We start from the raw sequence: 25,432 nt of genomic DNA, 5'->3' as shown, positions 1-25,432 counted from the left end.
CAAGGTAGAATGTAGAACATTTTCTTTATAAACTATGTTATGCTAATTGAGCTAGATGTTCCCTGAGACCATGGTCCCCACAGCCCTCCGCCCAGCAGTTCAGTCCTTCAGGGAGTTTGGATGTGTCTATGGAGCTTCCATGACCTTTCCTTGTACAAGTTTTGCTGGCTTCCCCAGTGTTGTGTACTGTCTTACCCTTCACCAAAGTTACCACTTGTCTATTTAGTGTCCCCCCATCCCACCCCTTCACTCCCCTCCCTCGTAACCAAGAAAGATTGTTTCTTTTTGTGTGTAAACCTTTTCGTGAGTTTTTACAGTAGTGGTCTCATACAGTATCTGGCCTTCTGTGATCAACTTATTTCACTCAGCATAATACCCTCTGGATTCATTCATGTTACGAGATGCTTCGCAGATTTATCATTGTCCCTTATCGTTGCGTAATACTTCATTGTGTGTATGTACCATGGTCTGTTTATCCATTCATCTGTTGATGGGCATCTAGGTTGTTTCCATCTTTTTGCTGTTGTGAACAATGCTTCAGTGAACATGGGTGTGCATATGTCTATTTGTGTGATGGTTCTTATTTCCTAGATGTATTCCTAGGAGTGGGATTGCTAGATCATATGGTATTTCTATTTCTAGCTTTCTAAGGAAGTGCTATATCATTTTCCGAAATGATTGTATCATTTTGCATTCCCACCAGCAGTACATAAGAGTTCCGATCTCCCCGCATCCTCTCCAAGATTTGTTATTTCCAGTTTTTTTGATTGGTGTTAGTAATGCCAGGGTGAGATGGTGTCTCATTGTGCTTTTGATTTCCATTTCTGTAATGGCTGGTGATTATAAGCATTTCCTCATGTATCTGTTGGCTGCTTGAATGTCTTCTTTGGTGAAGTGTCAGTTCAATCCCTTTGCCCTTTTTTTTTTTTTAAATTGTGCTTTAAGTGAAAGTTTACTTACATTGTTATGTGACCCTAGTTGCTCTCCCTACACTGTGACAGCATACTCCTCCTTTCCACCCTGGATTTCCTGTGTCCATTCAACCAGCTCCTGACCCTCTCTGCCGTCTCATCTTGCCTCTGGACAGGAGCTGCCCATTTAGTCTCATGTATCTACTTGAGCTAAGAAGCACACTCTTTACAAGTATCATTTTATGTCCCGTAGTCCAGTCTAATCTTTGTCTGAAGAGTTGGCCTTGGGAATGATTTTAGTTTTGGGCTAACAGAGAGTCTGGGGGCCGTGTCTTCCAGGGTCCCTCCAGTCTCAGTCAAACCATTAAGTCTGATCTTTTTATTAGAATTTGAGTTCTGCACTCCACTTTTATCCTGCTCCATCAGGGACTCTGTTGTGTTCCCTGTCAGGGCAGTCATTGGTGGTAGCTGGGCACCATCTAGTTCTTCTGGTCTCTGGCTGATGGAATCTCTGGTTTATGTGGCCATTTCTGTCTCTTAGGCTAATGCTTTCCTGTGACTTTGGTGTTCTTCATTCTGCTTTACTCCAAGTGGGTTGGGACCAATTGATGCATCTTAGATGGCTGGTCGCTAGCTTTTAAGACCTCGGATGCCACTCACCAAAGTAGGATGCAGAACATTTTCTTAATAAGCTTTGTTATGCCAATTGACCTAGATGTCCCCTGATCCTTTGCCCATTTTTTGATTGGATTATTTGTCTTTTTGTTGTAGGGGTGTTGGATTTTCTTGTAGATTATGGAGATTAGACCTTTGTCTGATTTGTAATGGCCCCCAATTTTTTCCCAGTCTGGAGGTTCTCTTTTTGTCTTCTGGTGAACTGTTTTGATGAGCATAAGTGTTTAATTTTTAGAAGATCCTAGTTATCTAGCTTATCTTCTGGAGTTTTTGTGTTGTTGGTTACAGTTTGTATCCTGTTAATGCCATGTATTAGAGCATTTAGCGTTGATCCTATTTTTTCTTGTATGAACTTTATAGTTTCTGGCTTTATATTTAGGTCTTTGATCCATTTTGAATTAATTTTTGTATATGGTGTGAGGTATGGGCGGTCCTGTTTCATTTTTTTGAAGATGGTTATCCAGTTTTGCCAGCACCATTTTTAAAAAGACTCTCTGTTCCCCATTTGATGGACTTTGGGCCCTCGTCGAAGATCAGGTAACTCTAGGTGGATGGATTTACATCTGGGTTCTCAGTTCTGTTGCATTGGTCAATGTATCTGTCATTGTATCAGTACCAGGCTGTTTTGACTACCGTAGCTATATAGTAGGTTCTGAGGTGGGGTAGTGGGAGTCCTCCTACTTTCTTCTTCTTCTTCAATAGTGCTTTAGTTATCCTGGGCCTCTTCCCTTTCCATATAAAGTTAATTATTGTTTTTTCCATCTCTTTAAAGAATGTTGTTGGTATTTGGATCAGGATTGCATTGTATTTGTAGATTGCTTTGGGTAGAATTATCGTTTTCACAATGTTGAGTCTACCTGTCCGTAAGCATGGTATGTTTTTCCATTTATGTAGATCTCTTTTGTTGCAGTAGTGTTCTGTAGTTTTCCTTGTATAGGTCTTTTGCATCCCTAGTTAGATTTATTCCTAAGTATTTTATTTTTTTAGGGGCTATTGTAAATAGAATTGTTTTCCTGATCTTCTTTTCATCGTTCTCTTTATTGGTGTATAGGAATTCAATTGATTTTTGTATGTATGTCTTGTATTCTTCTACTCTGCTGCGTCTATTAGTTCCAGTAGTTTTCTTGTGGAGTGTTCAGGGTTTTCTATGTATAGTATCATATCATCCGCAAACAGGGATAGTTTAACTTCTTCATTACCAATTTGGATGCCTTTTATTTCTTTTTCTTGCGTTATTGCTCTTTGTAGAACGTCAAGAACAGTGTTAAATAGGAATGGTGATAAAGGGCATCCTCGTCTTGTTCCTTTTCCCAAGGGGAATGTTTTCAGCCTCTCTCCGTTAAGAATGATGTTGGCTGTTGATTTTGCATAGATGACCTTTACTATGTTGAGAAATTTCCCTTCTATACCTATTTTATTGAGAACAACTCTTCGTTTTATATCCTCTGAAGTAGGAGTTAGCAAACCTTTTCTGTAAAGGTCCAGCTAGGAAATATGTTAGGTTCTGTGGGCCATATAATCTCTGTCACAACTTATAAGCTTTGTGTTATAGCACAAAAGTAGCAGTCGACAGCATGTAGACAAACATGGCTTTATTCTAGTAAAACATTACATATATATTTTAATTTGAATTTCAGTTAATCTACACATGTCATGAAATATTCTACAGTTTCTTTTAGCCATTTAAAAGTTGTAAAAGCCATTCTTAGCTTGAGGGTACATTGGAGGTCCCTAAACCATCCCCAGGTTTGGAGACCTCTGGAAGGACTCACAGGTCTCAGCATACAGTTGTACTCACTGCTGATGTTTATTGCAGTTGCTTAGTAAGGATGCACAGCCAGATCATAGGAGAAAAAGACATATGCAGAGTCTGGGAGCAGTCCATATGCTGTTTTCCTTATGTTCTCTCCTTTCCTCACATGGGGGGTCACACAGAGTTCACTGTTTGCCCAGCAAGGAAAATGTGGCAGCATGCGCACTATGTTTCTGCCCAGGGAATCCCTTTATAGACTCTGTGCCTAAGGTTTTCATTGGACGTGCCTTCTGCTTAGAAGGTATCAAAATTCCTGACTCCCAGGAGGAAAACAGGTGTTCATGGTAAATCATATTGTTTGTACAACAGTCTAGGCTCAGTGAACCATCCTTAGTTAACTGTTGATAGGTCCAGTCTGAGACTCAAATTGCCAGATGCCAGGCAAGGGCCAGTCTTGCAAGCGTGTCTTACCGAGAATAATCTTGAGCCTGCTGTATTGATTTTCTGCAGAGTTGTTCTTTGTTCATTTTGGATACAAGTTCTTTATGATATATATGTTGCAAATATTTCCTCCTATGTTTGTGGCTTGACTTTTTGTTTTCTTTACAGTATGTCTTCAAGAGCAAAAGTTTTTAATTTGATGAAGTCCAGTTTGTTGATTTTCTGTGGTTTGTGCTTTTTGTGTAGTAAGAAACCCTATTGTGTTCCAAGGTCATAGGTTTTCTACTCCCCTTTCTTCTCAAAGTTTTATGGATTTAGGTTTTCATATATTTTGAGTTAATTTTTATGGATGATAAGGGTTGAAGTCTCAGGCCTGCTATGTTAACTCCTTTTTGCACAACAAAAACAGGCAGTAAATTTCTGACCCCTGGTCTAACCCGCTTGTTTAGTGCTTTTTACGTAGCAGGTTTTCAGAGATATGTGTTGAATCAGTCAGTAACTTTCCCTTGTTCTTTTTGAGCTTCATAGTGTCTTGTCACTGCTAAGGGTGATAATATAAGAAAATAATGCATTACAGGCACTTACTAATGTAATTATTTGGGCTGTAACTTCTTATCCTTTCCATGTTGGCAACTTTTGCTTTTCATAGTGGAAATCACCTTCCTAGTTTAAGTTGCACTTGGATTTGCTCCTGTTCTTTTGCAAGGCCAGGTTTTAGGTCTGGGAGTCCCCCATCCTCCAAAGACATTATTAACACTTTTCCCTGAGCTTTGTCTGTAGGGATTGATTATTGTCTCTCTCTTTACTCTTCACTCACTCCTACTGGGATCCAAAATGTCATGGCTTTGCTTGACCAAACTTCAGGAGGCAAGAGTCCTAATCAAGTCTGTTACCTTTTATTAAACAAGATCATGACTAAGATATTAGCCCAAGCAGTAATTAATTAAATTCCCTGTTGTTGGAAATTTTTAATTATCTGTGCTTTGGATTTCTACTCACCTCTGTGTTTCTGTGTAAAATCATAATTTACTGAATTATTAGGGTGATTTTGCTTGAATAATTTCTGTTTCATTTCTTTTCTTTGTCTTAGCATTTCCCAGTCATCCAAACAACATTTACCTGTCTTTTAAAAAATCTTGCATTTTATTTTTACAGATGAACAGGATGAAGAAACCGTCACGACAGGAGGAAAGGTAACAATTTAGTTAGGTCTGGTGCAGCAATCACGCTGTGTGTCCTGTGTTTTAAGTAGTGGCAAGACTGAATCGGAAGTGTCTTTAGACATCTTCTGTTCTGAGGCCCCAGTTTTTGAATTTCCTTTTTAACACTCTGCCACGATAGTAGTCTTCCTTGGCTCACCAAATTTTATCGAGAGGACGTTCTCCATCTCCTAGGCAGTGTTTATCATGTGCCGTTTTTACGGTTTCTCCCTTAGCTGCTAAGTAGTAAGCAGAACTGACCACAGCGTTCCAGGTGTGTGCCAGCAGTGCAGAAGAGCTGGCGTAATGCCTTGCCTCGATTTTCCCACTCCATTTCTATTGTGCAGCCTTAATTGACAGCCCATGTAGCATTCACAGCATGCCTTTTCCCTTTCTGGAGTCTTACAGTCAGCCACTTCCTTTTTCACAGTTCTCCTATAGAGACACCAATAATTATGCTCTTGGCACGTGTTTTTCAAGGCAGAATTTTACTTCTATTTTTAATGAATGTCCCATTTTATCCTTCAGGCTGTCATTTTTGACAGTTGCTAAGTATAATTAATCCCTAATGTGTTCTTAAAATAACTTCCTTATTTGGTGAAAATGGTCAATTCTGGTTTTTTTTTTTTTTTAATGTTAAGTTAAAGATATGCTTTAAGTTAACATTTTTCATACATTAAAGAAATGAGCATATTTATGACAGGATTTCCAACAAAAATATTTCAGTAAACTGTCAGACATATAGTTCTTAACTAAATTGTTCTTATGATTTTCTTTCTTTAAAAGTCATGCTTCTTTAGTCAAGGAGCTCTTTATAGACATAAAAGAACATTACATTTGTAAAATGACATCATTAGAGTAAATAGTATTGTGTGGTCGCAAAAGAGACCAAAATAAAAAGTCAATAGAATTTACATCTAAGATTTTTTTTACACTTAAGGGCAGGAGGAGTTTTGAAGCCACGAGCAAGTCTGTTATGTAATTGAACTTCAAAGGGTTAGAAGTATTTGACTCTACACCCTCTCCCACAGTGTTGTTTTGCTGGTTGTTTCCCCATTGTGATGACTAAAACTTAAGGCAGTTTACCTTCGTTAATTGCAGTGCCAGCCCCCGCAACCCCCCCCTCCGTTTTCCTGAATAAAGGAAATCTTCTGTCCTAATTGAATTTGTGAAAACTATACCTCAGAAATGGATCGACAGAAATTCTAGCAATAGAACTAATTCTAGAACCTAGAATTAGTGACTTTTTTATTATTATATGGTGACACACATAAAATTAAACAGGGTCCCAGCATCTGAAAAAAAGAGCTCTGTGTGTCCTATGTGAGTTATTTAACTTCTTTGAGCTTCAGTTTCCTTATCTGCTTAAGAGGAAAGATAACATTATTAATATTTTGTAGATAGCAGTTGACAAAGCTATTGAATTGTGGTATTAAAGTTAAAATGTGGGACATCTGGCTCCCAAAAAGCATGCTCATAGCCATCTGCTACCATTGTCTACCGGTTTGCTTCTAAAGTGGTAGAAGGCAAAGCCTAGAATTAATAGTAGATTATCCTTACTATGCTTAAAGATAACTCTGGATAACATTCGGAGTGATTCACATCTATTAAATCACTAAACCTTACAACAAATTACAAAACCAAGATCCATTGCCGTTGGGTTGATTTCGACTTACGGCAACCTTGTAGGACAGAAATGCCCCATAGGGTTTCCAAGACTGTAAATCTTTATGGAAGCAGACTGCCACATCTTTCTCCTGTGGAACAGCTGGTGGGTTTGAATCACCTAACTTTCAATTAACAGCTGAGCACTTTAACCACTGTGCCACCAGTGTTACTCAAACTATAAGACAGGCACTGTTGTTCTTCCCATTTTACAGATGACGAATGGATGCAGGGAAAGTTTAAAGTAATTTGTCTGAGATTGAAGATCTAGTTAGTGCTAGAGCTGTGATCTGAACCCAGGCTATCTGGATCTGGAGCACACCTGCTTAACCACCACAAGATAACCGTCGCTAGAGAAGAAATAAATGTACAAAAGACAGTACCACAGGCTCTATGACAAATGAAGAGTGACTGTATTTTCTTCTAATTTTTTGTGATTTAAGAAGAGAGAGTCCACCCAGACTGCAACAATGCAGGAACCTAGTATATGACACAGAGAAAATGCTTATGAATATTTGTTGAAAGGAACGATGTCCGAATAAAGCAATAAAAGAATGAGATGGAGAATCCCCCCCGAAAAGAAGAAATACATTGACAAAACCAAACAAAAATATATTAACATTGAACATACTTTTTGGTAGCTTCTCTGATTTGAGAAATAAAATTTGTTATTTTTGTTATCAGTATTACCGCATTTGTTTTCAACATCATTTTAGTAACAAGTAGAGGTCCTTGGTGCCTTCATTCTTTAAATTTTTTATGTATTCATCAATCTTAAGGAAAGGAAACCACTGTCTTAAGTTTCTAAGCAGAAGAAATACATCCTCACCTCAAATAACAGCACAGGAAATTGAGTTTGAATTAGGTGAAAGGTAGAAAATTAAACTATCGAACAATTATAATCAATAATATAAAATTTGCCTGATTTCTTAATAGATAACAATTTCATAAGATTAAAAACAGTAAAAACATTACAGATTAAAAGTTGCTAGATTTAACTGTACAGAATTGAAAAGCATCTGAATGTCAATAAACTTATATTTAACCTGATGTTAATTATGAAGTATTAATCAGAGAAATAAATTGTTGGATATTCTAGAAGACAGCTTGTCTAAATTCTTCAAAAATTACGACGTCATAAATACCCCCCTCCCAAAAGGTGACAAGGATTAAAGGAAACTAAAGAGACACAGAGAACATCTGTAGTGTGCAGTCCTTGATCACGTTCTGGATTGGGTAGAGAAATCTATAAAGGACATCGCGGGGACGCTTGGGATGCATTTGCAAAACCTCCGCAAATGAGATAAACGTCAGAGCTATTATGGATCTCTGTAGTTCTCTTTCTCTGAACTTAAGTTTCTTTTCTATAGGAAGATGAAGATCCTAGTAAAGGTGATCAGAGTCGGTCAGTTGACCCTGGTGAAGATAATGTAACAGAGCAGACCAATCACATTATTATTCCCAGCTATGCATCATGGTTTGATTATAACTGGTGAGTGGTCCATTCCCATGTGTAAACACAGTACTTAGGAGTGGGAAAACTTTCCTTGACAGCACATTCTGCCTTTCTGCCCAAGTCCCTACATCAGTAACCACTGTGGCACTGAAAAAAAGGGTGATTCTCAGTGATTTTTATTTTTGGATATGTTCTTCAAAATAATCTAGGGTTGGAAGCTAGATTGTGTAGTAACTTAGGGTTGTAAATTTTTATACGCTTGACTCTAACTCATTTTGTATCAGTTATAATTCAGACAGAATGCTTGAGTGATTTAATAGTTATGAAAATTGATGTTCATTATATGATTTTAAAGCATTAAAGAAATATATATAGAAAAAATAGATCTCACTACTCATAAATAGCCACATTTTAATGGGAAACATTTTAGCATTAGGATACCTTTCAGATTTAAAGTGTGATATGGAGAAAGAGTTCAAGAAAACACATCTCCTCAATATCCTCCCTCTGCTGTACAGCAACCCCTGTCGTACCTGAGGAGCATGGTTGTGAATAGCTGGAGTCCTAGGTATCTTATTTGTCAGTTGTTTAAGAGGTCTCTTTCCCAGTTAGCTGATTTTTGCCTGTTTTTGAGTTTTAAATGTCTGTACCAGAACTTAACCCCTCCAAGTAAATGTTAGCTTCTCTAAAGTAATTTTATTGAAGGCTTGTATACTTCTAGTGACATTGCCATTACTTAAAATTTTAGGGTTCTTTCTTGGATCTTTGCCTGCTCTCAGTGATTATGCATTATCATTCTTTAAGGATAGATATGATTTTAAAAAATGGATCTAGAATAAAATATATTCTAAAAAAATAATCTAACAAATATATAATATGTATCTTACGATTAATAACATTTTACAGAATTACTATTGTTTTTTCCTAAATGTTGAAAATGAGCAATATAAGCTTAATAAAAGCAGTAGATCACTTTTAAAAATTTTACTACAAAGTAAGGGCCGGTGAAAGGCACGTTGATGGTACGATCCTGAGAAACTGATTATTGTAAATTCTGTTGTCTTTTGGCTGGTTATTCTTTATTTCATCAGTTTGTTGCCATGCCGTCCTACTTTGATTTTTGTCAGCCAAGATCCAAAGAACTCTTCATATCCTGTGGCTCATCATCTTGTCATGAGCAGTATGACAGTAAAGTAATACAGTTTTGTTATGGGGGTAGGTAACTTCTGATAACTACTGGGGGTGCGAAAGGGAAAGCTCAGTTCCTTTAACTTTCATTATAGGCTGTTAATACATAGGAATTTGTGCAAGCCAATTAGTTTTGACAGTGTTCAGTTTTTTGATTTATCAGTTTTACTTTGAAAATTAAAGAAGCTCAGTTCAAATCTTAAGATACTCTTTTTCATGAAGACTGCCCATCCTCTTTTTTCGTCAGTATTCATGTGATTGAACGGCGTGCTCTTCCTGAGTTTTTCAATGGAAAAAACAAATCCAAGACTCCAGAAATGTGAGTGAACTGTAAAGATGTAATTGTAATACCATTACATACTTTAGTGAGACCAGTGTTCAGAAAAATTGTGTGGGTGTGGGTGTGGTGGGGGCCCTTAAGTGCACTTTTGAGTTAACTGTTACCGATTCTTGAAAATTTACAGTATCTTATTCTGTTCAGAACAGTGTTCACATCTCAGCTGCACAGCCTTCCTTGCTTTAAAGGAAATTGCTTCTGTTTTCTTCTTCATAAACCTTGAACTGTGTGTATGCTAGCTATTGCAATTAAAATTGAATTCAGTAACGGGTATACACTAAAATGAGTTCAGGTTTCTCCTAAGTCCTTCCAACTTTTCTGTGTATATGTGTTATGGATTATATAATTTTATGTATGAAAATCCAGGAGAAGATGTAATCTTTATCTTGTCATCCTGGTTAATGACTAGACATGATGACATAGCTGCGAATAAATCGATCTTAACTGCAGAATGCATTGTTTTGCTTGCATTAGAAATAGAAAAACAGTATTTGGAAGGAGAAAGTTTGCTAGGAAGTATTTTTGCCAAGGCTCTTCTCCCTGGTGACCCTGTTAATATACACTGTGAATATACACTTCTAGAAACCATTGCCTCTAAAATGAATCCACATCTATCGTACTATAAAGACCTTTTCAAATATTATCTTCATAGTATTAATCTACTGTCTGTTATAGACCTGTGACTGCATAAATAGACGTCTCTTGTTTAAAGTGTTAGGCAAAGGCTAACTTCTGTAATTGTCCACATAAAACACATAGTGTAAAGCAGGTAATTGAATAATATTTTCTGGTGGTAGTTTGTGCATGGTAGCTTGAGATGCTAAGTTTAAATGTCAAAGATAAATCCAGCCTTCCCATAACAAAGCTATAATGAGCCATTTAAAACCGGAATCAGAGATTTGGCATAAGAAGCCCTGATATTTTTTCCACCTGTTCAGACACTGATGTGTTCTTCCAGCCGATTTGCCCATTGGAAACATTTGGAAATACTTACAGTTCTATCACAGTCTTCTGTTTAAAAACACGATGTAGCATTTTAGGTCATTTTACTTTGTAAACATACCTTTTTGTCTTCTTTATGTACCTGTGCTTATACATGGGCCTTTATGAGCAGTGTACTTTTTCTTCTCTATTGGAGCTGATCTTAAACTGCCAAATTTATGTTTAACTTGTGTGCCAAGAACTGTTCCTAGGTTTCAAGCTCCTTAACATTCTTGTTTTAAGTATTTTGTGGCAGAAATGCTTGGGTACGTCGTGGAATCTCCTGTAACTCAGTCTCACATTTTATCTACTTTTTTATGCATCCTTGTTTTATGGATGAGTTCAGCTTCATGAGTTCTACTCGTTGCCCACCTGGGAGCCTCTTGAAAAAGCTGCCAGCCAGTAGGCGTACAGCCATCATCAGAGCCAAATCATGTGTGTCTCTTGGAAGAGTATAGAAATGAAATGGAGCAGAGGTTGAGAGTATGGATTCCAGAGCTGCCTGTGGTCTTGGCAAAATCTTTAACCACTCTGCTTCATTTTCCTCATGTGTAAATGGAATAATAATATACCCTACCTTATAGGGGAATTTCTGAGGATTAAATGAACTACTTCATGGGAAGTGCTTAGAAGAGTGCCTGGCACACAATAAATATTACATATGTGATAGTTATGGAGACAGGCTAAGTATGTGTTAGTTGCAAATTCTGCAGGCAACTAAGGACTGATCCTCCGCGATCAAGTTTTTGCTTATATTATTTCACATTAAACTTCATCAGATTACTCTTATTTTACTTGTTGTAAAACAATAGTAAACAGGTTTTTTTTTTTTTCCACATTTAGGTTTTTACCCTGAGTTTTGCTCATGCTTATAAATACGCAGTACAATATCACTGCTCTTTGTTGGATTGTTATCTTAATTTTTTGTTGTATTTGGTTTTGAAGAATCTGAAGACATTTGGCTATATGAATTATTGTTTCTGAAAGGACATTATGTCTACTTCATGAATTTTGCCATTCATTGCCTTTTAGATACCTGGCATATCGAAATTTTATGATTGATACCTATCGTCTGAATCCCCAAGAGTATTTAACCAGCACTGCTTGTCGGAGGAACTTGACCGGAGATGTATGTGCTGTGATGAGGTAAAGTGTCTCATTTCTTAGACATTTCACTGCAGGTAGTTACTGATGCATTGCCATCTCATGTTTGATTTATTAGTCAAGAAAGCATCCACTTTAATCAAACACCTAAATCTTACGTCTTTCCTTCAGGGGTTGAATAATTTGAATCCCTTAGCACTTTCTCCTCTCTTTTAGATTTTTCTGTTTACATCTTTTATTTTATAGCCACCTTATAAAATGACCAAGGATAAAGGGTGGGTTGAGACGGGGTAGATGAGCTCTGTGCCCTAGATTTGTCTAAAGAAAAAAACCAAAATGTGGATCTCCTTCTGCAAATGTGGTTCATTTGTGCGTGCTTTCACCATGGATGTAAATGAGCTTTTGTGCTTTCATTTCTGTGATTGAAACTATTAGGCTTTATTACCGGGTTTTGAGGTGCTGTATTGGGAACATTATGTTGAATTTGTAGAATATGCCCCTCATACAATAAAACGAAAATTGTCAGGTACTTTGTGGTAGCTTACCGCCTACAGGGAGTATGTTTACCTTTGTTTTTGTTTTTTTAATGTAATGTGGTGATGATTGTGGAGGACATGAGATAATTCTTTAGATTTTAACTTTCAAAACTTTATTCCTTAGGGTTCATGCCTTTTTAGAGCAATGGGGGCTCGTTAATTACCAAGTGGATCCTGAAAGTCGACCCATGGCAATGGGACCTCCTCCTACTCCTCATTTCAACGTATTAGCTGATACCCCCTCTGGGCTTGTGCCGCTTCACCTTCGATCACCTCAGGTATGTTATTGCTTCATTTTTCTTCAGGTCTGGATGGTAACAGACAACCATTTATAGCATTCCTCCTCAGGAATAATTATTATTGTAATGCAGTAGACAGTGCTATTTCTTAGCTGATTCTTTTGTTTTTCTCATCTACAGTAAATGTTTGTATCCGTAACAATACTTACTGGTTAAAGTAATGTCCTCCACCTATCCAGGATTCTGTGCCTTAGCCTATCAAATTATAAATTTACTTTCATACTCATACCTCTGTTTATCTTTCTGTCATGACAAGGCATTAATTGCAAGCAGATTCCACAAAAACACTCATGTGTACTTCCTTTCCTTCAGCCTACATCCTGTAAATGGAAATTAAAAAATTTTATAACTTAACCTGGTATTTGGAAAGAGGATGTCCATATATACATTCTTGAAAAGATTATTATATCAAACAGATATAAAAATTATATTAGAGAGCATTAAATTAGAATGATAACTCAAACCTAAGCTATAAATTGCCCTCATTGAGGAATAGAAGAATATATTAAAGAAAATTTGTTGTCTGTCTCCTCTGTGACTTAGTGAGGCACCAAGAATGTTTCTTGTATGTTGAATTTGTATTAGAAGTGTGACATGGAGGTGTGAGTATTTTTTTGTATAAAAGCAGGAGTGCTTTAAGTGCCTATATTAAATAATTTTTTAAAACTTCTATCCCCTTGACTTTGTGGAGGTTAATACAGCCATTTATTTATCTGACTCACAGGTCCCTGCTGCTCAGCAGATGTTAAATTTTCCTGAAAAGAACAAGGAAAAACCAATTGATTTGCAGAACTTTGGTCTTCGTACTGACATTTACTCTAAGAAAACCTTAGCAAAGGTAAGGATTTTTTCCTAGCCCCACATGGACTACAATTCAGCAAGTTACTCTTTGGCTCTATACATCAATTTCCATAAGAAACATAATTTATTTTATATAGTGGAAGGAGAAGAGCTTCTTTCTCAATTCTGATAGCATTTTATAAAATAAAAATCACTTACCTTACCTTTTTTTTTCAGTATGGTTAGCAGCCAGGTAATTTAAAATAACTGATTAACATATTAAAGAAAATAGAGGAAAAGGTGGAGAATTTCAACAGAGACTTAACTGGAATGTATAAAACACTCAAATACTCTAGAACTGAAGTAATATCTGAAATTAACTCATTGGGTGGTCTTAACAGCAGACTGAACACAGGAGAACAGAGGATTAGTGAACTCAAAGAAAGGTTAGTAGATATATTGAAACTGAAACACCAAGAGAAAAAGAAATTGTAGGTAAGGGAGGAGACAAAGAGAACAGAGTATAAGAGACACATGAAAACCAAAAAAACCAAACCTGTTGCTGTTGAGTCAATTCCAACTCATTGTGACCGGATAGGACAGAGTAGAACTGCCCCATAGGGTTTCCAAGGAGCAGCCGGTGGCTTTACAAAATAAGAGGCTAAGAAGACCCAAATTTAGATACAGAGAAAATCACACCCAGGCACATTATGCTTAAACTGCTAAAAGCAGCCAAAAGGGAGTGGGCGGGTTGGTGGAGGAGGGAGGATACATTAAATCGAAAGGAACAGTAGTAACACTGATGGCTGACTTTTCAACAGAAATGATAGAAGCTAGAGGATAATATAATAACATTTTTAAGTGCTGAAAGAAAAACTGTCAACACTGGAATTCTATATCCTATGGAAAACCTCTCAAAATTGAAGGTGCAGTAAAGGTACACCTTCTAACAACAACAACAAAAAAATCATCTTTTAAACAAAAGACGAGAGAATTTATCACTAGCATACACTATAAGAAAAGTAAAGAATAAAGAGAAATTATTCTAAATGGAAGCACGCGTCTACAGGTAGGAATCAAGAAGACAGGAAAGGGTAAATATTTGGTTAAATAAAAAGGAATGTTGACTGAATAAAAATAATCATTGGGGGAGGGTTTTAACACATAGACCCCATGCGTCTATCAGTTTGTCATACTGTGGTGATTTGCTTGTTGCTGTGATGCTGGAAGCTATGCCACCGTTATCTCAAATACCAGCAGAATCACACATGGTGGACAGGTTTCAGTGGAGCTTCCAGAATAAGACAGACTAGAAAGAAGGACCTAGTGGTATAGTTCTGAAAAAATTGACCAGTAACAACCTTATGAATAGCTGCAGAACATTGTCTCATATAGTACTGGAAGATGAGCCCCTCAGGTTGGAAGACACTCAAAATGAGGAAAAGCAAAGATGTCACTTTTAGGACTAAGGTGCGCCTGACCCAAGCCATGGTATTTGCAGTCACCTCATACGCACACGAATGCTGGGCAACGAATAAGGAAGATCAAAGAAGAGTTGACACCTTTGAACTATAGTGTTGGGGAAGAATATTGAATATGCCGTGGACTGTCAGAAGAACAAACAAGTCTGTCTTGGAAGAAGTACAGCCAGAGTGCCCCTTAGAAGGGAAGATGGCGAAACTTTGTCTCACCTACTTTGGACATGTTATCAGGAGGAACCAGTCCCTGGGGAAGGATCTCATGCTTGGTTAAGCAGAGAATCAGTGAAAAAGAGGAAGGCGCTTAACGAGGTGCATTGACACAGTGGCTGCAACAGTGGGCTCAAGCATAGCAGCGATTAATGAGCATGACAGAGGACTGGGTGGTGTTTCATTCTGTTGTACGTAGGGTTGCTATGAGTTGGAACTGACTCAACAGCACCTAACAGCAACATAACGTGGAAATGACAAACAGCACAAAGACACTTGAGGTTAAATTGAGTTAAACTGTTACCAGGTTCTGGCATTATTTAGAAAGTTATAAAAATACTAATTCAAGGTGGACTGTAATAATTTGACAAAGCATAATAAGAAGGGACTGGAGCTACACAGAAAAATAAAGAGTGCCAGAAAGGGTCCACATGTGGGTCAGTATAAAAGACATTTTTCCCAATTTTTAGTCCCTCAAAGGATAATGAACTATTTAAAGCAAAAATGATAACTGTATTTTTCAGTTTAGAGCAACTAGATGTTAAAGACAAAAAAAATAGCTCAAAGAATAGGAGGTGGAAATGGAAATATAGTTAAGGTTCTTAAACTAAAGTGAAATTCTAAAGTATTATTTAAAGATTAACTGTGACAAGTTAGAGATGAGTATTGTAAATCTTAGAGCAACTGTTTATAAACAGGTATAACTAATAAGCCAATAATATGATAGAATAGAATGATTTTTTTTTTTTTTTTAAGAGAGGGAAGGCAAAGGGGAAACATGGAACAGGAAGAAGAGAAGGAAAGGAAGGACGAAATGGTGGAAACAAGAAACTGAAAAGATTAGAAAAATGGGAAACTAACAGCAAAATAGTAGACTTATGGCTGACTGTAGTGATTATAGCATTGAATATAAATGGTCTAAATACTTCATTTAAGCAGCAGAAATTGTCACATTGGACAAAGACAAGTATATGATGTCTCCAAAGAACCTACTTTAAATATTAATATAAAGACACACATAGCTTAAAAGTAAAAGAATGGCAAAAGTTATACCATGCAAATAATCAAAAGAAAGCCAGAGTCACTGTTAATAATATTGACAAATGTAGACATCTAAACAAGTTATTTTACTAGAATAAAAAAGAGGCACACCATAAAGATAAAGGGGTTAATTAATCAAGAAGACATAAGAACGTGTATGTACCTAATTAAAGAGTTTCAAAACACATAAAGCAAAAACTGCTGGAACTTAAAGGAGAAATAGACAAACTCACAGTTACAATTGGAGATTTTAACTGTCTTTTCTCAGTATTCTATAGAACAAGTATAAAATTAATAAGGACATAAAAGACTTGGAACAACACGGTCTACATCAAGACCTATTTGGTGTTTTTAGAAGAGTCCACGTGAAATAGCAGAGAACATATTCTTTTCAAGTTCACAGGGAACAGCCACTAAAATAGAACCAATTCTGAGCCATAATTTTGAGTCTCAGTAAAAGATTGAAATCATACAGAGCATGCTCCTGATCATAAACAAATTAAACTACAAACCAGTAATAGGAATATAACTGGAAAAACCACAAATATTTGGAAATTGAACTTCTGAATAATCCAGGGTTCAAAGAATAAGCAGCAGGTACAATTAGAACATATTTTGAATGGAAATAGAACATATTTTGAATTGAAAGAAAATGAAAGCACAGCATATCAATATTGGTAGGGCACTGGTAAACCCGTTCTTTGATGAAAATTGATAGCATCAGATTATTATATTAGAAACGAAAAATGTTCTTAAGTCAAAGATCTTAGCTTCCACTTCAGTAAGCTGGTAAAAGGAAAAACTGGACTCAAAATAAGCAGAAGGAAGAATAAAGATAAGCACGGATTCAGTGAAAAACAACAGAGAAAATCAGTGAAATAAAGAGAGAGTTTTTTGAAAAGAAAAAAATGATACTACCTTCTTTGAGCTAGTTGTTATCAAGAGATGAAAACTGACTTAAGCCAGGGGGAATGGAGAAAATCCTTCCCACACTTTGTGGCTCAGAAGTGGGGAAATGGCTGCTGACGATCTGTCTAATAAATGCCACCTATGTCTTTGTGCAGGGTTGTACAAGTCTTCCCTATATTTGGATTTGGCTTCTTCAAAGTTGAGATGAAATGCTGGTGAATTTTCTTCTTGAGACTCCAATCTGTTATTCACCTTTGATATTGGTTCATTAAACAAGAACCTATGGTTGTCTTAAGTAATTGTCAAGAGATTAGAGCGGTGTATTATGAGTTAGAGCTGCCATGTATCCTCTCATTCTCATAAAATCATGCTTTAGGGCTAACTCTGCAATGCTTAGGTTCCTCTTTTTATTCCCTAGTTAAATGACCAATTTTTTGAATACATTTGTTGAAAATGAACAAACATTTCAGAATTAAATGCCACAGAGACCTGACAAATCATAATTTTTTACTTGCAGTGTGTAGCATATGTGTAGAGAGATTTGAGTCATCTAAATTGAGAAATTTTAATGGCACAAACAAGGAAATCACGGAGTATAAAAGCTTTTTCATCATGTATTAAATTGTTGTCTCCCAAAATAGAGTTTGTGTGGAAAGGGCTATTATGGTAGGACATGTTCTGGGGCTTCTTTGTTGCTGCTGTTGTTTTTTGATATGTTGTTGTATTTTTGGTGGAAGTATACACAGCAGAACACACTCCCATTCATCGGTTTCTACACACTAATGTTTGATGACGTTGGTTACGTTCTTCGCATTGAGTCAGCATTCTCATTGTTTCCACTCTAGTTGTTTCAGTCCCATGAACTTAGTCTCACTACCCCCCAAACTACTCATCTGTGCTTTAGAGTAACTGTTGTCTATTTGGTGAATATATATCATATAGATAAATTTTTAAAAGAGTACAGTACTCAAGGGTGACAGTCTTTACTTATTGAGCTAAACTGCTATTTAAAGATGACTTCAAGGGATAGTTTCCCTTTAAGGTTTAAAAAGTATCTCAGGGCAATAGTCTCAGGGATTCCTCCAGTCTCAATGGACAGTATACAGTTGGCCTTCTGTATTCAGAAGTTTTGCATCCGTGGATTCCACCAACTGCAGATCAGAAATATTTGGATGAAAAAGAAAATTCCAAAAAGCAAAACTTGAATTTGCCGCACACCAAGCACTACGCTGAATCCATGCAAGTGAAATGATGTGTAGGCATACCCTGCTGTAGCCTCTCACCATCTCAAAAATCCTAAGTCTCTCTCCAGCACTCTTTTGAGCATTGTCACCTCGCGTCTTGTCATTATTCCTTAAACAATACAGTATAACACCTATTTTTAAAATAGAAATCCTCGCAACTGGACCAATAAGCAACATCATGATAAATGGAGAAAAGATTGACATTGTCAAGGATTTCATTTCAGTTGGATCCACAGTCAGTGCCCATGGAAACAGCAGTCAGGAAATCGAAAGATGCATTGCATTGGGCAAATCTACTGCAAAAGACCTCTTTTTAAAGTGTTAAAAAGCAAAGGTGTGATCTTGAAGACTCAGGTTCCCCTGACCCAAGCCATGGTGTTTTCCATAACCTCACATGCATGCAAAAGCTGGACGATGAATAAGGAAGATCGAAGAATTGATGACTTTGAATTGTGGTATTGGCAAAGAATATTGAATATGCCATGGACTGCCAGAAGAACAAACAAATCTGTTTTGGAAGAAGTACAGCCAGAATGCTCCTTAGGGAAGGATGGCGAGGCTACGTCTCACATACTTTGGACATATTATCGGGAGGGATCAGTCCCTGGAGAAGGACATCATGCTTGGTGAAGTACAGGGTCATTGAGAAAGAGGAAGACCTCGACGAGATGGATTGAGACAGTGGCTGCAACAGTGGGCTCAAGCATAACAATTGTGAGGATGCGCAGGACAGGCAGTGTTTTGTTCTGTTGTACACAGGATCACTGAGTTGGAAGTGACTCAACAGCACCTAACGACGATGATGACGGGTATTATTAATCTAGAGATGATTTAAAGTATACAGGAGGATGTATGTAGGTTATATGCAAATATTACGCTATTTTATAAAGGGACTTGAGCATCCATGGATTTCGGTATCCGTAGGCGCTCCTGGTACCAATTCCCTGTGGATATCGGGGGACAACTATGTATTTTGAATTAATAGCATCTACAGCTAAATAATAATACCAAGCATACCACACATCGAATCCTCTGCAAATCTCTGAATGGAACAAGATTCGTAAATCAAGAAGTACAGATCAGTTGATAATTGTAGTTTTAACACAACACAAACAGTCTTAACTGTCATACTCCTCCCATGTTTGCATGAATTGTGAGCTATACAAGACGCTCGCAGAAAAGGTGATTTGGAGTGAAAATCACTTGCATTTGTAATCAAGATGTGGACTCTAATGGTAAGATACAACAAAACCCAAACCAGTTGCCTTCCATTCAGTTCTGACTTGTAATGACTCCATGTGTGTCAGAGTAGAAACTGTGCTCCGAACGGTTTTCAAAGGCTGATTTCTTGGAAGTAGATCACCAGGCCTTTCTTTCGAGTCACCTCTGGGTAGACTCAAACAACCAGCCTTTCAGTTAGCAGCTCAGCACTTAAGCATTTTTGCCACCCAGGGATGTCTAAGATGCGGGGATTGTTTTAATCAAGAAATGTTAAGAAATGACAAAATATGGACTTGTTGCAGTTGGAAGCAAGAACCCATCAGAGTACTTTATTTAAATTGTGTTTAAGGTGAAAGTTCAAAGCACACATTCATTTTCATTCAAAAATTTTATACACATACTGTTTTGTGACATTGGCTATAATCCCCACAATGTGTCAGCACTCTCTCCCTTTCCCTTTCCACCCTGGGTTGTCAGTGTCCTTTCATCCAGTTTTCCTGTCCCTTCCTGCCTTCTTATCTTTGCCTTTGGGCAGGTGTTGCCCATCAGAGTACTTTAAATGGTAGTATATTTTGTTCTTGAATTTTGGAAAAAGCTTTCCTCTTAAATTATAACAAAATTTTAATATGTTTGTAATATTACAGCTTATTTATGCTAAGCGTTTGAACATCATGCCTTTGTAGCTTATAAAAGATGTTATCTAGTATTAAAATACTAGAAGGAATATATTCATATAGTTCATGAGTCCTTGATCTTTACACTAAACCAGCCTTTCTCTTGGTAGTTTAAGTTCCTTAAGTATTTCATTTCTGTTACTCAGGGACTTAACTTTGTGGTTTTCCTAAAATGATCTGCTGAGCTTAGAAAAGAATCTGACTAAGCCTTACTTCAACCTTTTAAGGCTAAGTAAGTAATTTCTGATCTTGTTTCTTTAGAGTAAAGGTGCTAGTGCTGGAAGAGAATGGACTGAACAGGAAACCCTTCTGCTCCTGGAGGTGAGTAGATTAATGGTGGAGCCCTTTCATCCACATTTGACACTGGTGGTAAGATCTGGGATGAGAATTTTTGCAATACCTATGAAATTTACCCTGAAAGTTTCTGATTTTTTGGAGCCGTTTGTTTTTAAGTATTACACGGGAGAGGACATGCTATCAGAGGAGATCAAGCCTAAATATATTCTTTTACGGCCTAGGTCTGTTTGTTGTTTTTGTTTGTTTATTCTGTTGGCAACATTTAAACAAGTATTGGAGCTTTGACATGTAGTCTAGATTTGTAACTTCTCACCAAAATTTGAAAGAGCTGGCAATTCCAGGCCCTCATTCCCATGTAGCAATAATTTGGTGGCCCTAAATATGAGATTTCCCTTTGAAGTAGGGCATGTCTTCAGATTTCAGTTCTTCTTCATTTATCACTCTTCAGTCATTTTAGTGCTTGTACGAATTTGGGTGTACAAGCTCCATATTTCCTTAAAAGGACTTCAGAGAAGTAGCTGATGATACCTGCCATTGAAAACACCATTTTGTTTATGGAAGGTAAAGACTGTGGTAAACCAGTGATGATGTATAGCATCTCAGTCTACTTACTGAATGCCTGTTTAGGTTTCCTCATGTGTTTGGATATTCTTGTAAATAGTTAATACTACTAGATCTTGGCCATTATTTCCGCTCTAAAGGTTAGGGAATGGAGAATATTGAATTCTATATAACATCTTTTATAAGCTACAGTCATTTCTGAAGAAGGAGCATTTGTCTTTGTATAGGAAAGAAGACTTCATGATGTTACTTAGTGTTTCTGGATGAAATGTGCGTGTAGAGGCAGAACTAAGACCAAATGAGGAAGTTAATTGTTATGTTTGTTAGGAATGCCTCTGCCTAGCAGTAGATGAAACCAAAAAGACATTTGTTTTTTATTTAGCTAGAAGTCTTCAGATTGGGAGTTCCAGGGCTCTTCCCACTACCTAATTATGTCATCAGGTCCCTAGCTTTTCTGTTGTTTTCTTTCACGCTGCTTAGCTATCCATGTTCTTATCTTTTTGTTTGTTCCCTTCTAGTCACAGGATAGCTGATTAGCTATAGGCTTGACATCCCCATTCAAGACAGGAAGAAAGCCGGAAAAGGTAGCTCTGGGGAGTTGTCTTCTCCGGCTTCTTCCTGAAAGGAAAAGCTTTCACAGAAGCCCCTTGGCAGTTTTCCCCTTACTTCTCATTGATCGTATTGGGTGTCATGACCGCCTATTACTGCGTGTAATGCTGGGAAAACAAATACATGGCTTTCTAGCTTCACTGGTGGAAGTATCCTGGAATAAGGAGGTGCTGATTGCTGTTGGGTAACTACTAACAGTATGTACTCCATTTACAGACATATTTTAACTTCTTAGAAAGAAGAACTGTTTTGACTCTTAAAGTTGTAACATTAGAGCAGTGTATCTATGGAAGAAGAGAGCTTCCTTGCACTAGAGTATTGGATGTAATCCAAACCCATATATTGTGTAAGATACACAATTCAGAATTCAAGCATCAAATAAGTGTTTAGACTCAGTCCACAGTTCTCAGACTGTTTAATCTCAGTTCCCATTTATATACATAAAAATTGTCTTTAGGGCCTCAAAAAGTTTTTGTTTACATAGATTTGTAAGTTTTTTAAGTATTAGGACAAGCTTTCATGGCAGATATGTGTTTTCTGCAGTCCCAACTTCTGGGTAAAAACTCGAATTTTCTCATTGACAACAAATACTATCAGTTACTTTCCTTGAAGTGACAAACTCACTTTTGTTCATTTTTGAGAAAGTGTCTGCCCAGATACTGATGTATGTAAAACCAAGGTTTGCTAGCCATTCTTTCTAGCCAAATGGTGTTCCATAAAAACAAGTGGCTGGTTGAGCTTGAAGCTCAATATAGTGCAGGTGCTTTTCTTTGAGACAGCTGTCGTGCTTTGATATTTAACAGTAGTCTTTGTGTGTACCCCCATTCCATAGCACATAATGTTAGAAAGATATGTATAATTTTTACTGCTTCATTAAGGAGTTGTTTTACGTGAAATTGGCTTTTTTTTTTTTTTTTTTTTTAATGATTCTGTGTGTGTGCCTGTGACAGTGGAGAATACAGTGACCACTAGGACAGTTCGGTGCCACTGTTTTGATTTCTGCTGAGGTGCCAGCGGTTTACCCACCATTGCTTTTGCACCATCAGTGCAAATGTCAACATAATGAAAAAGGCAGTATTATTAGGAAAATAGTTCTGACCTCCCAGTCCCCCTAAGAGGATCTCGTCCCTAGTGGGCCTCCAGACCCAACTTTGAGGTACACTGGGCCAGGTGATGTGATGTGTCAGATTTCTGTATTGCTGAGATTTGGTTTCTTAAACTGTAACAGTTGTGGTTCCTTAAGAAGTTTTTAAGTGGTGCATTAACTTTCATTTTCTTTTTTGTGTCCCTCTTATACTTTTCGTTGTTCTCTTTGTGCTCTTCTCTCTGTCTTGTGTTCAGAATTTTTAAAAGTCTCTTCTTTCGGGTTTTTACCACTATTTTAATTTATTCCCATCTGTCCATTCTGTATCAATGTTATGCAGAGAGCTGCTTTTCTGAGCTGCCTTTTTTTTTTTGTTTTTTTTTTCCCCCAGGACTATTTGGTCGAGTCAAATCTGACATGGATGTTAATTAAAAAGAATTGTGTGCTCAGTACTTCTAGGGGAATATAACATGCTTTTGTGTTCCTGTTTTGGACTCTTTGGGCTCTGGAGAGAAATTTAGTTGTGCAGCACCGACTGGACTAACAACCTCATTATCAGTGCTGTTTCTTGCTGCACATTGATACTCAAAATTTTTTCCTCTTTTACATTAAAGATTAAACCCATTGTTGTTGAGTCAGTTCCAACTCAAAGTGACCCTATAGGACAGAGTAGAACTGTCCCACAGGGTTTCCAAGGAGTGGTGGGTGGATTTAAACTACCAACATTTTGGTTAGCAGCTGAGCTCTTAACCACTGTGCCACCACGGCTGCATGTTTAAAAATGAGTGGATAGTAAGTACAGAGTGAGATAAGAATGACTTGAGCTACTGTTTACTCTGAACACATCCAAGAAAACCACAATATCCTTTCACAATAGTGCGTTTTTTTCCTCCTGCAGGTGGAATCTATGCAGTGGTTGATTTTTCTTTTAAATAGTGTAGTTGAATCAACAAGTGTTGTCTACGCTTACACAAAGGGAAATGTAAGGCTTCTCAACATCGTTGTTTACCACTAATGTCTTTTATTTATATAGTCATTTAGCAGTAATTAATAGCTTAAGAACATGAAGTCAGATGAAAAATTTTAAATGCATTTATTACTAAAAACAAACTCAGTTTTCACCTAATAAACTGATTCACTAGTTTTTATTGTTTCCAAAAAAAAATCATAGCATTTTATTAGACAAATATATCACATAGGCCGTATACCAAATATTTCTCATTTTTCATGAGATCATTCACTTTTAGTAAGCTATAAAGATGCAGTCAAACCACAGTTCTTGAGTGGGATGCTGCAGGTTAATATCTTTGATCTTGAAAGAAGGCAGAGCTCCAATCATGTTTGGCCTTGTTTACATAGGATGATGATGAACTATGAAATAGTTTTAGGCAGGTAAAGAGAAACAGAGTTTTTTGTGAAACATATTTCACTCTGTCAATAAGGGGTGGGATGAATTTGAGGGTAGAGACGATTCTCAGAATCCAAGTAAGCAATGATTAATACCTGAACCTGGGTTGTGGAAGGAAGAATGAAGGTGTTTTGTAACATTATAGAATGTCTACTGATAACTTTTCTCTCTCACCCCTCCTTCCTGGCCAGTCTCTATGTTCTGTTTTGAAAACATCTCTCTAGTCCACTCCTCTTATATAATGTTATCATTACAGAAGGCTCAGGCATTAGGCTGCCAGGCTTAGACCTTCATTTTTTCTCAGTCATACAGTTTTCTGGGTGTTGACTTACTTGACTTTTGCATCTCTAAAGGTTCTCCAACTCTGGCTTAATTCTGGAAAAAGCTTCCTGAACTTATTTCCCTAGGTGAAAAAATATAAATAAAGGAAAAACAAATTTTTGTTAAGTATGTTGGAAGAGGTTATAATAGCGCATGCCAAGGAAATCTGTACCCATAATCAGGAATTTAGGACAGCCCCCGTGGAACTCTTTGAGACCACTGAGAGTTCTTTGACTATCCAGAGAAAACCCATAAGTAACCTCATTGTTCAAGGGGTTTAATGAGTACAGGCATTAGCTGCCTTGAATTTTGAGGAGCCTGCCACTCCTGCGAAAATGAAATCCTAGAGCTGCAGTTGGAGCCCTGGATTAAGAATCCAGTGAGCCATATAAGCTCGTAGAGAATTGTCACTATACCACACTCATCTCATAGCATGGATCAGCAAATCAGACTCTGGAGCAGGGTGTTTAACTGCAACAGTATTGACATTTGGGCTGCATTGTTTTTGTTTTTTATTGTACTTTAGGTGAAGGTTTACAGAACAAATATTTTCTCATTAAACAGTCAGTACACATATTGTTTTATGACATTGGTTAACAACCCCATGACATGTCAACACGCTCCCTTCTCGGCCTTGGAGGACCTTTTTTTCTTTTTTTGGTGAAAATATACATAGCCAAAGATACACCATTTCAAAAATTTCTACGTGTACAATTCAGTTACGTCGATTATGTTCTTCCAGTTGTGCAGCTATTCTCACTTTAGATGAAGGTTTACAGAACAAAATAGTTTCTCATTAAACAGTTAGTACACATATTGCCCTATGACATTGGTTAAGAACTCCTCTACATGTCAACACTGTCCTTACTCAACCTTGGGTTCCCTATCATCAGCTTTCCTGTCCCCTTCTGCCTTCTGGCTCTTGTCCCCGGACTGCTGTGCCTCATTAGTCCCATTTGGTTTTATGGGGCTGTCCACTCCCCGGCTGAACAGTGAACCTCGGAAATGACTTCACCACTGAGCTAAAAGGGTGTCTGGGGGCCATACTCT

The 25,432-nt window shown here is 37.3% G+C and overlaps 1 protein-coding gene across 6 annotated transcripts in view; it reads left to right on the top strand.

The window, feature by feature from the left end:
• SMARCC1 (SWI/SNF related, matrix associated, actin dependent regulator of chromatin subfamily c member 1) overlaps positions 1-25,432 on the top strand; it is a 168,542-nt gene that overhangs the window by 84,679 nt on the left and 58,431 nt on the right. For all 6 annotated transcript variants that reach the window (XM_023726484.1, XM_004368479.1, XM_023726487.1 and 3 more), the window contains 7 exons: positions 4,936-4,973; positions 8,015-8,136; positions 9,536-9,607; positions 11,639-11,752; positions 12,371-12,524; positions 13,270-13,383; positions 20,364-20,423. In XM_023726484.1, the coding sequence (XP_023582252.1) occupies positions 4,936-4,973; positions 8,015-8,136; positions 9,536-9,607; positions 11,639-11,752; positions 12,371-12,524; positions 13,270-13,383; positions 20,364-20,423 (674 nt within the window). The remainder of the gene's footprint in view (positions 1-4,935; positions 4,974-8,014; positions 8,137-9,535; positions 9,608-11,638; positions 11,753-12,370; positions 12,525-13,269; positions 13,384-20,363; positions 20,424-25,432) is intronic.

Source organism: Trichechus manatus, unplaced genomic scaffold (assembly GCF_000243295.1).
Source record: "Trichechus manatus latirostris isolate Lorelei unplaced genomic scaffold, TriManLat1.0 scaffold00001, whole genome shotgun sequence".
NCBI lineage: Eukaryota > Metazoa > Chordata > Mammalia > Sirenia > Trichechidae > Trichechus > Trichechus manatus.
This window is presented reverse-complemented; position numbering and strand designations above follow the sequence as displayed.